General features: G+C 43.0%; 3 protein-coding genes across 6 annotated transcripts in view; 1 reads left to right on the top strand and 2 right to left on the bottom strand.

Moving 5' to 3' along the window:
- The window catches only part of LOC122541578 (zinc finger protein 271-like), a 652,600-nt gene that overhangs the window by 223,262 nt on the left and 417,939 nt on the right, over window positions 1-11,399 (bottom strand). The gene's annotated exons all lie outside the window — the stretch shown is intronic.
- The window catches only part of LOC122541201, a 216,012-nt gene that overhangs the window by 33,787 nt on the left and 170,826 nt on the right, over window positions 1-11,399 (bottom strand).
- LOC122541649 (zinc finger protein 271-like) overlaps window positions 3,606-11,399 on the top strand; it is a 37,992-nt gene continuing 30,198 nt past the window's right edge. Inside the window, exons 1-2 of the mRNA XM_043678579.1 lie at window positions 3,606-3,893; window positions 8,496-9,347. Of these exons, the coding sequence (XP_043534514.1) occupies window positions 8,817-9,347 (531 nt within the window). The 5' untranslated portion in view covers window positions 3,606-3,893; window positions 8,496-8,816. The remainder of the gene's footprint in view (window positions 3,894-8,495; window positions 9,348-11,399) is intronic.

The following is an 11,399-nucleotide window of genomic DNA, read 5'->3' as shown; positions in this document are numbered from 1 at the left end:
ATTGGAAGAGCCTCCCATCTCTGGAGATCTCGCCTAATATTGTCGAGCAAGTGAGCAAAGTTAGTCCGAAATAACAGATCAAACCTGGGGGTAATAAAAATGCCTAGGTATTGGAACCCTGCCTGTGACCACTTAAAAGGGAACTTAGGGCCACCTTCAACTTCTGGTACATCTTTAAGGTTCCCCAAAGGCATAGCCTCCGATTTGGCAAAGTTAATCTTATATCCTGAAATAGCCCCAAATGAATTGATACATTGTATCAAATGGGTACGGAGGTCATCGGGTTCGATAAAAACAGAAGGACATCATCCGCATACAGTGTAAACTTGTTGCTCTCGATCCCACTTCCGGAGTGGTTATGTGAATGTTTGGACGAATGGCCTCTGCCAGCGGCTCTATCACCAACATAAACAACAACGGTGAGAGGGGGCAGCCTTGCTCACTACCCCTACCAATTGTAAAATTCCCAGACTCACCCTGTTGGTGATGACCCCGGGCAGAGAGTGGCGATATAAAACCTCTACCCACCGAGCAAAGACTCCACCCAACCCAAACTATTCTAAGACATAGAGGAGAAAGTGAAGACTGGAGATCAGAGCTGAAAATGGGTTGCTGGAAAAGCGCAGCAGGTCAGGCAGCATCCAAGGAACAGGAGAATCGACGTTTCGGGCATGAGCCCTTCTTCAGGAGGGCTCTTGCCCGAAACGTCGATTGTCCTGCTCCTTGGATGCTGCCTGACCTGCTGCGCTTTTCCAGCAACACATTTTCAGCTCCATTCTAAGACATAAAAAAGATATGGCCATTCCACCCTGTCAAATGCTTTCTCTGCATCTAAGGAAATCACCAACCCCTGAATTGATCGTTGCTGACAAGCTTGACCATATTCAGCAACTTTCTAATATTATTGGTGGACCTATGGCCCCTTATAAAGCCTGTCTAGTCCTCTTTAATAATATAGGGCAACACCCTTTCCAATCTCAGTGCCAGGATCTTGGACAGAATCTTGAAATCTAAATTTAATCGAGAGATGGGCCTGTATGAGGCATAATCCTCAGGAACCTTCTCCTTCTTAAGAATTAGGGAAATATTAGCTTCTCTCAAAGATGGTGGTAGGCGTTCATGCATATAGAAGTGATTGTACATCTCCAACATCGGCCCTGACAGAATCCCTATGAACTCCTGATAAAACTCACCCGGAAGACCATCAGGGCCAGGCGCTTTCCCACTCTGAAGTTACCTAGCTGCCTTCTGTATTTCCTGAAATGTCAAGGGGGCATTACGGAGAGAGGCCTGTTCCCAGTTTACCCCTCGGAGGTCCAGTTTCTTAAAAAAGGTCTCCATTTTAGCCCTCCTGTCCTCACAATCTTCAGACCAATACAATTCAGAGTAAAAGCTCTGAAAAGCCTCATTAATCATTTTAGCATCGGATGTAAGGACCCCGGCGCTGTCTCTGATTGCAGTAATGGATTGGGGAACACACTGTTTCCTAGTCAGGTACGCTAAATACTTCCTTGGCCTATCCCCATATTCGAGCAGCCTTTGTCTAGCAAAAGCCAGTTCTTTCTTTGCGTTTTGTGTCAATATTGAATTCAAGGCAGCCCGGAGGGCCGTGATCCACTGTAGATTAGTCACCGAAGGCCACGCACAATGTGCCACCTCGGTGGCTTTCAACTACGTCTCAAGGCGTCGCTGCTGTTCCCCCTTCTGTCATTTCTGGCTTGCCGAATAGGAAATAGCTAATCCCCTAGCAAAGGCCTTAGCAGTCTCCCATAGCATAGATGGAGTACGATGTCAAGAATTCCTGAAACTCCTTCAAAAGGTATTCCACAAATTTGGAATCCTTAAGGAGAAAAGGGTCCAAACGCCAGTGCCGCAAACCTAGCCCCTCACTCTTGGCCTTAACCTCCAAATACATTGCTGCATGATCAAAGACAGCTATATTCCCAATTTTACAACCCATAATCGAATCCAGAAGGGCCGAGGGAGCAAGAAAGAGGTCAATCCTCATGTGACATTTATGTGGGTTTGGAAAAAAGGTGAAGTCCCTGCCGGTAGAGTGAAGACATCTCCAAATATCCACCAGCCCCAACTCCTCACGTAAGTCAACCACCTGCTTGGCCTGCGAAGAAATAGTTGGGGGCCCACAAAGCATTCTGTCCACTGTCAGATCCAAAAAACAATTAAAATACCCCCATAATAATGTTCCAAAAGCACTCAACTTAGAGAAAGCACTAATCAAAAATTTGAAGGGATGCACCGGAGGACAGTAGACATTTAAAATGCCATATTTCTCCCCATGTATCAGGGCTTTAAGTATCACAAACCGTCCCTGCTCATCTTTCACCTGCTGTAATAATGTGAACGAAAGATTTTTCTGGATAAGTATCACTACTCCCCTACTTTTAGTAGTAAAGGATGAAAAGAATACCCGGTCATAACCCCCCGTTGTAATTTCAGATGTTCCCCATCATCAAGATGGGTTTCCTGCAACAAAACAATATCAGCCTTTGCCTCTTAAGGCTAGAAAGCACGTTTTTCCTTCTAACAGGCGAATGACTTCCCTTAATGTTCCAGGTGCACCATTTAATTAGACACTTAGTCATATCCCCTTTCAGAGACCCTTGAACCCCTGGGAGGGAGAACCCTGCTTACAAAGCACCGAACATAAGTAAATAAAGACTCATAGAGTCGAAGAACTATACATACAAAAACTACTCTATCATAGCTATAAATAACTATTACTACCAAAAAACTACAAAAAAAAACAACTATAAAACCTTGAATGGAAGACTCTTCCCCCTGCCCATCCCCTCCTTCACAGATCCTTCAAACCTGGACTGTGCCCCAGTCTTAGGCCAGAAAAAAAAACAACAGAAAAAAGACCAAGTCAGGATGAACACTCCACCCATCCCTGGCTTCATGTCACCCCCACTTGTGACGAAAAGAGAAACAAAAAAAGGGGGGAAAACAACAAAGAACAGCCACAAAATTTCCCATCAGAAAATCCAGTTATTAAAAAAAAGGAACAACTTATTCCAAGGTCTTTTCCCCCCTTTCCAAAAAGGAAATTATTAGGGAGAAAGAAAGGAATTTAAAAAAAAGGAAGGGAAAACATGGGGAAAGATAGAAAAGAGAACAAACATCAACCATATTCTTCAGGCCAATCCGTCTATTTTAAAGCATCTACAAAGATTTTAGCTTTATCCGCTGTCAAGTTTATAAACTGAGTCCTTGTGGCTGAAATGGAGCACTGCTGGGTATCTCATGGAGTACTGGATGCCCAGGTTCCTCAGACTCTTTTTAACTTCATCGAAGGACTTCCTCTTTCGAATTACAGCTGCAAAGAAATCCTGGAAAAACATAATTTTTGACCCCTTGTACAGCAGTGCCTGAAGATCTTTCCCCAGGGATCTGGAAACTTCTATAACTTTTTGCTTGTCCTTACATGAATGGACGTGCACTAGGACCGAGCGGGGATGCTGCACTGGGCCTGACCTGTGCACTGTAACCCGATAAGCCCTTTCAATCTGTAGCCTGCTGTACTTGATGTGAAGGCCCAAAAACTTCAGCAGCCAGTTTTCAAAGAAATTGAATGGCTGCTCACCTTCCTCACCTTCAGGGAGCCCAACAATTCGGAGATTTATCCTCCGACCTTGATTTTCGAGGTCGTCGATATGGTCTCGTAAGGCTCGCACCTCTCGCTCTAGCACCTGGATCCAACTGGACGAGGACTCCATTGCAGCTTCCGAGGCCTTAGTTCGACCCTCCACCTCCTCCAGCCTCTCCCGAGGCCCTGGATCTCCTGCTCATGCCTCTGCAGCATGGACGTGATAGGTTCGACCTGGGCACGAATCTCCCCATGGATCTCCTCAATCGCAGCCTTAACTTTCAAAGTAAGTCTCTCTATTGCCGCAGTTGAAACTTTATTGCTGGAACAGCACAGCAGGTCAGGCAGCATCCAGGGAACAGGAGATTCGACGTTTCGGGCACAGGCCCTTCTCTCTATTGCCGCAGCCAATTCATGTGAGTCTTGTCAGGTCCCCAGCGGGGTCAGGAGAGGCTGCTCCTGCTGCAGTCTCTGGTGTTGTAGGTGCTGCTGTTTGCTTGTTTCTTTTCCGTTTGGCATCCTTCCCATTCCCAAATATTAACAAATATGTGTTCTGTAAGGTTTTAAACTAATAATTCCACCACATAAGTTGGCCAGGATGGCAAAAAACACCAGTATGCCTTGGCTGTTCGGCAGAGCTGTCCACAGCAGTTTTACAGAATCGCCATCACCTTGCCGAGTCCCCGTTTTGAGGTTTAAATGAATTGTGTCTGTATTCCATTTCGAGAAGAACAATGTAGATGTCAGGGTGGGGATACTGTGATATAGTCTGTATGTTGATTCACATTGATAGTGAGGAGATATTAGCAATTTTAGCAGTCTTAAAAATGGATTAACCCCAGGCCTAGATATAGTGTATCCCAAATTGCAGTGGGAGTCAGAAGGGGAAATTGCAGGGGCTCTGCCATTAATTCTCAAATTCTCTCTGATCACAGGAGAGACACTGGAGTACTGGAGGGTGTTACAAGGAGGTCATAGCTGGGTACTAAATATTCCGCTTTTGGTGACTTTTCCAAGGTACAGACAGGAAGGAAAAAGTGGTAGGATAGCATTGTCAGTGTCGAAAGAATAAGCACAATAGCAAGAAATAATCTTGGATCAAAAGATGCAGAATCCACATGAGTGGATGTAAGACATTGGTAGGAGTAATCCATAGGACCCCTAATAATAGCTATACAGTATAAGCCAATAAATTATAAGGTAATGAAGGCATGCAACACATGCAGTACATTAAACATGGTTGACTTTAATCTTCTTGTAGATTGGGATAATCAGATTTGCTTCAGAAGAATGCAGAGAGTGTAATCAGGACTGTTTTCCAGAACAAAATGTCGTATATTCAACCATGTATCAGGCTGTTTTGAGCTGGTGATGTGTAATGAGTCAGGCTTAATGAATGATACCAGGATAAATAATCTCATCGGAAACAGTGACTGTAAATTGATAGAATTTCACATTCAGTTTGAATGGGAGAATATTCATTCAGCAACAACTGTGCTAAGCTTAAATAAAGCTAATTGTCAAGGAAAGAGAGCAAAGCTGGCTGGAGAGGACTCGGAAAAGAGTTTAGCAGCAAAGATGTTAGAGAAACAATAGCAGATGTTGAAGAAAATTTCATGGCTCTTCCTCATAGCCCAGTGAGGAAGAAGTGTTCTCTGAATTGGATGAGTCATGTGGGTTTGTGTGCTAAACATCTATCCTGGGACAGGTTAAGCAAAGACATGCCAGAGAATTCCTAGAGGCCTGGCACTCCAACCACAACACCATAAACAAACACATTGATCTAGGTATCATCTATCAACCCCTCAGAAAACGAACAGGAAATTACATCACCACAAACCCCAGGAACCCCATCCAGGACAAACATATAAATAGAAAGCAGGAGACAACAGCTTTGTTTCACTTGGAGGTCACCACTGATGATGTTACCTAGCCAGGTAATGAAACGTCTGGATATCAAACCTACAGCTCAGCGAGCAAACCTACACCCTATTCATTTAGACATACGTAGTATAATCAAACAGAGTTATCACAACTTCATGAGCAGGGAAAGAATGCCTGACAAATTTACTAGAGTTCTTTAAGGAGGTGATAAGCAAGATAAATAAGGGGGAAGCAGTGCATGCAATATATTCAGATTTTCAAAAGGCATTTGAGATGGTACCACATCAGGCTATTGAATAAGATAAGAGTTCATGACAGTATATTAACGTGGATAGATGATTGGCTAACTAATAGAAACCAGAGTTGTCATAAGGGAAGAATTTTCAGGACAGCTACCTTTCACTACGGCATGCCACAAAAATCAGTGCTGGGCTACAGTTATATCCTATATATATTATAACATCACTTGGATAAAGAAATTTAATGCACTATAGCCAAATTTGTGGATGGCACCAAAATAGGTGGGAAGGCAAGTTGTGAGGATAACGCAAAAAGGCACCAAGTGGATATAGACAGTTTAAAAGAGTATGCAGAAACTTCTTAGATCGAATATAATATGGGAAAATGTGAAGTTAAGCACTTTGACAGGAAGAATAGAGGAGCTGAACATTATTTAAGTGAAGAAAGACTGCAGAAAACTGCAGAATAGAGGGATTTGTGATTTCTTGTCCAAGAATGACAAAAAGTTTGCATCCAAGTTCAGGTAATAGGGAAGGCAAAATATATCTTGGCCTTCATTGCAAAGGCATTGGAATATAAGAGTAGGAGATTTTGCTGAAAAGGCACAAATGAGACATCAGCAGGAAGACTGTGAACAGTTTTAGGTCCCCTTATCTAAGTAAAGATGTACTGGTATTGGAGGCAGTTCAAAGAAGGTTCACTGGGCAGATACCAGGTATGGAGGGAATGTCTTATGAGGAGGTGTTTAGTAGGTTGGGCCTGTACTCATTGGAATCTAGAAAAATAGAAGCGTCCTTGTTGAAGTGCGTAAGATTCTTGGGACATTCAACAGGTTAAATGAGGAAAAGTTGTTTCCCATTGTGAGGTGTCTATGACCAAAGGGAATAATTTCAAAATAAGAGAACACACATTTATGACAGATGAGGAGGAATTTCTTGTGAGGGTAGTGAACATGTAGAATTCTTTCCTACAGGAGTATGTCAAGGTTGGATCTTGAAAGAGATTCAGATGGAGATCAGTAGGAGAATTTTTTTAATCAGCCCGGGAATTAAGTGTTATAGGGAAAAGGCAGGAAAATGGAGCTGAGGCTTATCAGACCAGCATGATCTCATTGAATGGCAGCGCAGATCTGATGGGCTAAATGGCCTACTTCTGTTCCTGTGCCTTATGGTGTGATAAGTACTCTTATTCAGTAAGAATGGGAGAGATAAATCGAGGGATAACAGGCCACTGTATGTAATATCAGTGGTAGGGAAACAATTGGAAAAACATTCTGGGGGACTGAATTAATCTCTCTCTGAAGAGGCAAGGAATAATCTAGTGTTGTAAGTGTGATTATTTTCAGGGGAGATCATGTCTAACAAATTTGATTGCATTTTTCAAGACTTGATATTGGCTTTTGACAAGATCTCAAATGGGAGATTGGCTAAGGAGGTAGGAACATATGGGATCCGTATAGTTGGATTGGTCGGATGGGTAGAACAGGAGGTAAACAGAATTTAATCCTGAAAAGTGTAAGGTGATGAGTTTTCGGTGGACTAACAAGGCAAGGGAGTACATGATAAGTGGTCGGTGTCCAGGAAATACAGAGGATCTGAGGGACATTGGTATGGATGTCCATAGATCCTTGGAGGCAGCAGGACAGGTAGATAATGTGGTTAAGAAGGCAAATGGAATACTTGCCTTTATAAGTTAACATATTGACTAAAGAACCCTTGAGCTATACAAGGTTGGTTAGGTTGGAGTGCTGTGTCCAGTTCTTATTGCCACGATATTGGAAGGATGTGTTTGCATTAGAGAGGGTGCAGAGGAGATTTACTAGGATGTTGCCTGGGCTGGAGTGTTTCAGCTATGAATAGCGACTAGATAGACTAACGTTGTATTCCTCACAACAGAGAAGGCTGAGGGGGTGGGGGCGACCTAATCAGGGTGTACAGGTTAATGGGGGCGCCATACGCTCGCTGCATATTTACTAGGATGTTGCCTGGGCTGGAGTGTTTCAGCTATGAATAGCGACTAGATAGACTAACGTATTCCTCACAACAGAGAAGGCTGAGGGGGTGGGGGCGACCTAATCAGGGTGTACAGGTTAATGGGGGCGCCATACGCTCGCTGCATTGGAAGAAACTTTTTCCTTTATAGAGAGCTCAGTAACCAGGATCATAGATCTGAGGGAAGGGGACGAGGCTTTATAAGGGATTTGAGTTACTAAAATTTTCGCCAGATGTTGGGAGATATCTAGAATTCACTGCGTGAAAGAATGTTGGAAGCCTTCACAACATTTATGAAGTACTTAGATGTTCACTTGAAACATCACAGCATTGGAGGATATAAGCCATGTGCTGGTAAATATGATTTGAGCAGATAGGTGCTTGATAAGTAACATGTAACATGGGCATCTTTCTGTGCAGCAAATCTCCTTGACTCAAAGAAAGGCAACAGATGAATGGGAATATCACATTGTATAAGTTCCCTGAGAAGCAACATACCATTCTGACTTGGAACTATATCGACATTCTTTCGCTATCATTGAGGCAAAGTCCTGGAACTCTCTTCTGACCAGCAGAGTAATTATAATGCAATTAACTGTCATGGTTCAAGAAGGCAGATCATCACCAAGGGCAGTTAGGGATGGGCACAAATGCTGACCTAGCTAGTGACCCCAACATTCTCTAAAAGTATGATAAAGAACTGAGGAGTCAGATCTTCAGCAAAGGAGGAGACGGGGTTGGAGGAAATCATGTTTCTATTTCCTATTTTACAGAAGGATTGCACCATACTACACCAGAGAATACAGAGAGGATAGACACTGCAGATTGATCCTGACCATCACCCAGGGAACATCTGCACAATTGTGGGAAGGCATTCAGTTCCTTCACACCATTGCTCAACAGTTGGGCATTCAAACCATCATCTGGAAATCGTTTGGATAAGGGGAGCTTTGACATATCATTAACCACTCTCTCATTCCTGCAGGTGTGAGACTGTTCAAATGAGAGGTCTATGAGGAGGTTACCCAATCTTGTGAGGATTTGGTACAGAGCAGGTGTACCTGCCATACTACTATTAACGCACGGCCAGCTAAATGGAAGAGAAACCATTCAAGTGTGAGGTTTGTGATCGAACTTTTGCAAGGTCATTGACACTCACAAATCACCGACGCATTCACACTGGGGAGAAGCCATTCAAATGTGAGGTTTGTAACAAGGGCTTCACACAGTTGTCAGGCCTGGTGAAACACAGGCCCATTCACACAGGAGACAAACCATTCAGATGTGAGGTTTGTGACAAATCTTTCTCACAGTCATCCAGCCTCCTTGTACACCAACGCATTCATACTGGAGAGAAACCATTCAGATGTGACGTGTGTGATAAAGCGTTTTCAACATTGGCAGAACTTCGAAAACACCAACGAATTCACACAGGGGAGAGACCATTCACGTGTGAGGTGTGTGACAAATCGTTCTCTCAGTCGTCTACCTTCCATACACACCAACGCATTCACACTGGTGAGAAACCGTTCAAGTGTGAGGTGTGTGATAAATCATTTTCGCGATCAGGGAACCTCTATGCACACCAACGCATTCACACAGGGGAGAAACCATTTACTTGTGAGGTTTGTGACAAATCATTCTCAAGGTCATGGAGCCTTCTCCTCCATAAAAGAATCCATATGGGGAAGTAACCATTTGATGTTTGTGAACATTTTGCTGTGACTTTGTAAAAACCCAGAATTCATACGATGAAACTTTTCAGGTGCAATGTTTATGACTAGACTTTCCCAGAGTTAGGGTATGTCTTTGTCCATCAATGTACTAACATGGAAGGAAGTCTGTTGCTCTTACTTCTGTAATAAAACTCTCACACAGTTGTTGGAATTCATCGAACATGAGCGAACCCAAACAAATTCCTACCAATCTGGGATCACATTGTTTAACTGTACCCAGTCTCACTGTGCAGGATGTTCAGTGGGACTGGGACACAGATCAAGAAGCAGCTTTCACTCCCATCAAACAACTAGTGATGACATCACCGGTGCTGAGGGATTATGATGTAACAATGGAGTGACCCTGCAGTGTGATGTCAGTGAAACAGGACTTGGAGTAACCCCCAGGCAGTGAGGACAACCCGTTGTATTTGTATTCAGAGCATTAACACAAACTGAACAACACTGTGTACAGATTTATAAATTTGTTTGTGAAGATTCCTTCCACCACCTGTTTTTGAGAGTGCAAGAAATGGTGGTGTCTGACCACAAGCCAATTCAAAGCATCTTTTTCATTTCAGGCTATTCTCATTCATTGTTTTATGTGAGTGAAAGCAGTTTTTTCTTCTGTACCCAATACCACTGTAAATCCTTACCTGGTATAGAGATTTGCATGATGACATAGTATCTGTTCTATAGGATTTGCACAGGATGTTACTTTGTTTGTAGAGATATCACTTGGAAATGAAGTACCAGGGAGCAGATAGACATTGTTGACAGACAGTTATAACTCCCCAAGACACTGTGACAAAGTTTCTTGACTCTGAATTAGATTATGTAGAGGAACCTTTACCCTGGAAAGATTAAACAGGTACAAACGTGGTCACCTTCTAGGCAGCTGTGTAACTAACCTCCTAATTACACACACCGAAGCCTCACAACTCCCCATTTCATCCTCTGACAAACCAATTGAATCCTTCATTGATGTATATGAGACAGTCTTAGAATGTAGCAAGTATGTCCCGAAAAAGTGAATTGTTGTCCAGTCCAGCAACTAATGATCTGTGATTTTTGAGAAGATTTGTAGCTCAGGTTGAGGTTCAGCTTATAAGTTTGCTCGCTGAGGTGGGTAGGTTTGGTTCTCAGATGTTTTGTCACCATGCTAGGTAACATCATCAGTGAGCCTCCGATAAAGCACTAGTGTTCTGTCCTGCTTTCTATTTGTTTAGGTGAGTGATATCATTTCCAATTCTTTCTCTCAGAGTTTGGTGAATGGTGTCCAAATCTTGAAGTTTAGTGATGGAGTTCCAGTTTGAATGCCAGACCTCCAGGAATTCCCATGCATGTCTCTGTTCATCCTGTCCTAAAATGGATGTGTTGTCACAGTTGAAGTGGTGTCCTTTGTTGGTGTGTAAGGATATTAGTGATAGTGGGTCATGTCTTTTGGTGGCTAGTTGGTGCTTGTATATCCTGGTGACTAGTTTCCTGCCTGTCTGTCCGATGGAGTGTTTGTTGCAGTCCCTGCAGGGTATTTTTCTTCTGCTGTTCTTAGGACATTATTTAAACAGGCCACAACACACTGCAGCACCCAGGAACTACAAGCAGAAGAAAAATATCTATATAGTATAATTAAAGAACAACGGGTACCTGATAAATACAGTCCACTGATTCTTAAACAACAAACCCAAACAAGAAGACACAACACACCCAGAGGCTCTAGCTACACTTCCATATATCAAAGACATCTTGGAGATGACTACCAGATTATTCTGACTCCTTGGCATCATAGTAGTCCACAAACCTACCAACACACTGAAACAGCTACTGATTAACCTAAAGGACGTTGTATCAACAACCGGCAAAATGAATGTCATACACAAAATACCCTGCAAGGACTGCAACAAATACTACATTAGACAGACAGGCAGGAAACTAGCCACCAGGATACATGAGCACCAACTC

The sequence above is a fragment of the Chiloscyllium plagiosum genome, chromosome 37 (assembly GCF_004010195.1).
Source record: "Chiloscyllium plagiosum isolate BGI_BamShark_2017 chromosome 37, ASM401019v2, whole genome shotgun sequence".
Taxonomy (NCBI): Eukaryota; Metazoa; Chordata; class Chondrichthyes; order Orectolobiformes; family Hemiscylliidae; genus Chiloscyllium; species Chiloscyllium plagiosum.
The sequence above is the reverse complement of the archived record's forward strand: the minus strand, read 5'-3'. Positions and strand labels throughout refer to the sequence as shown.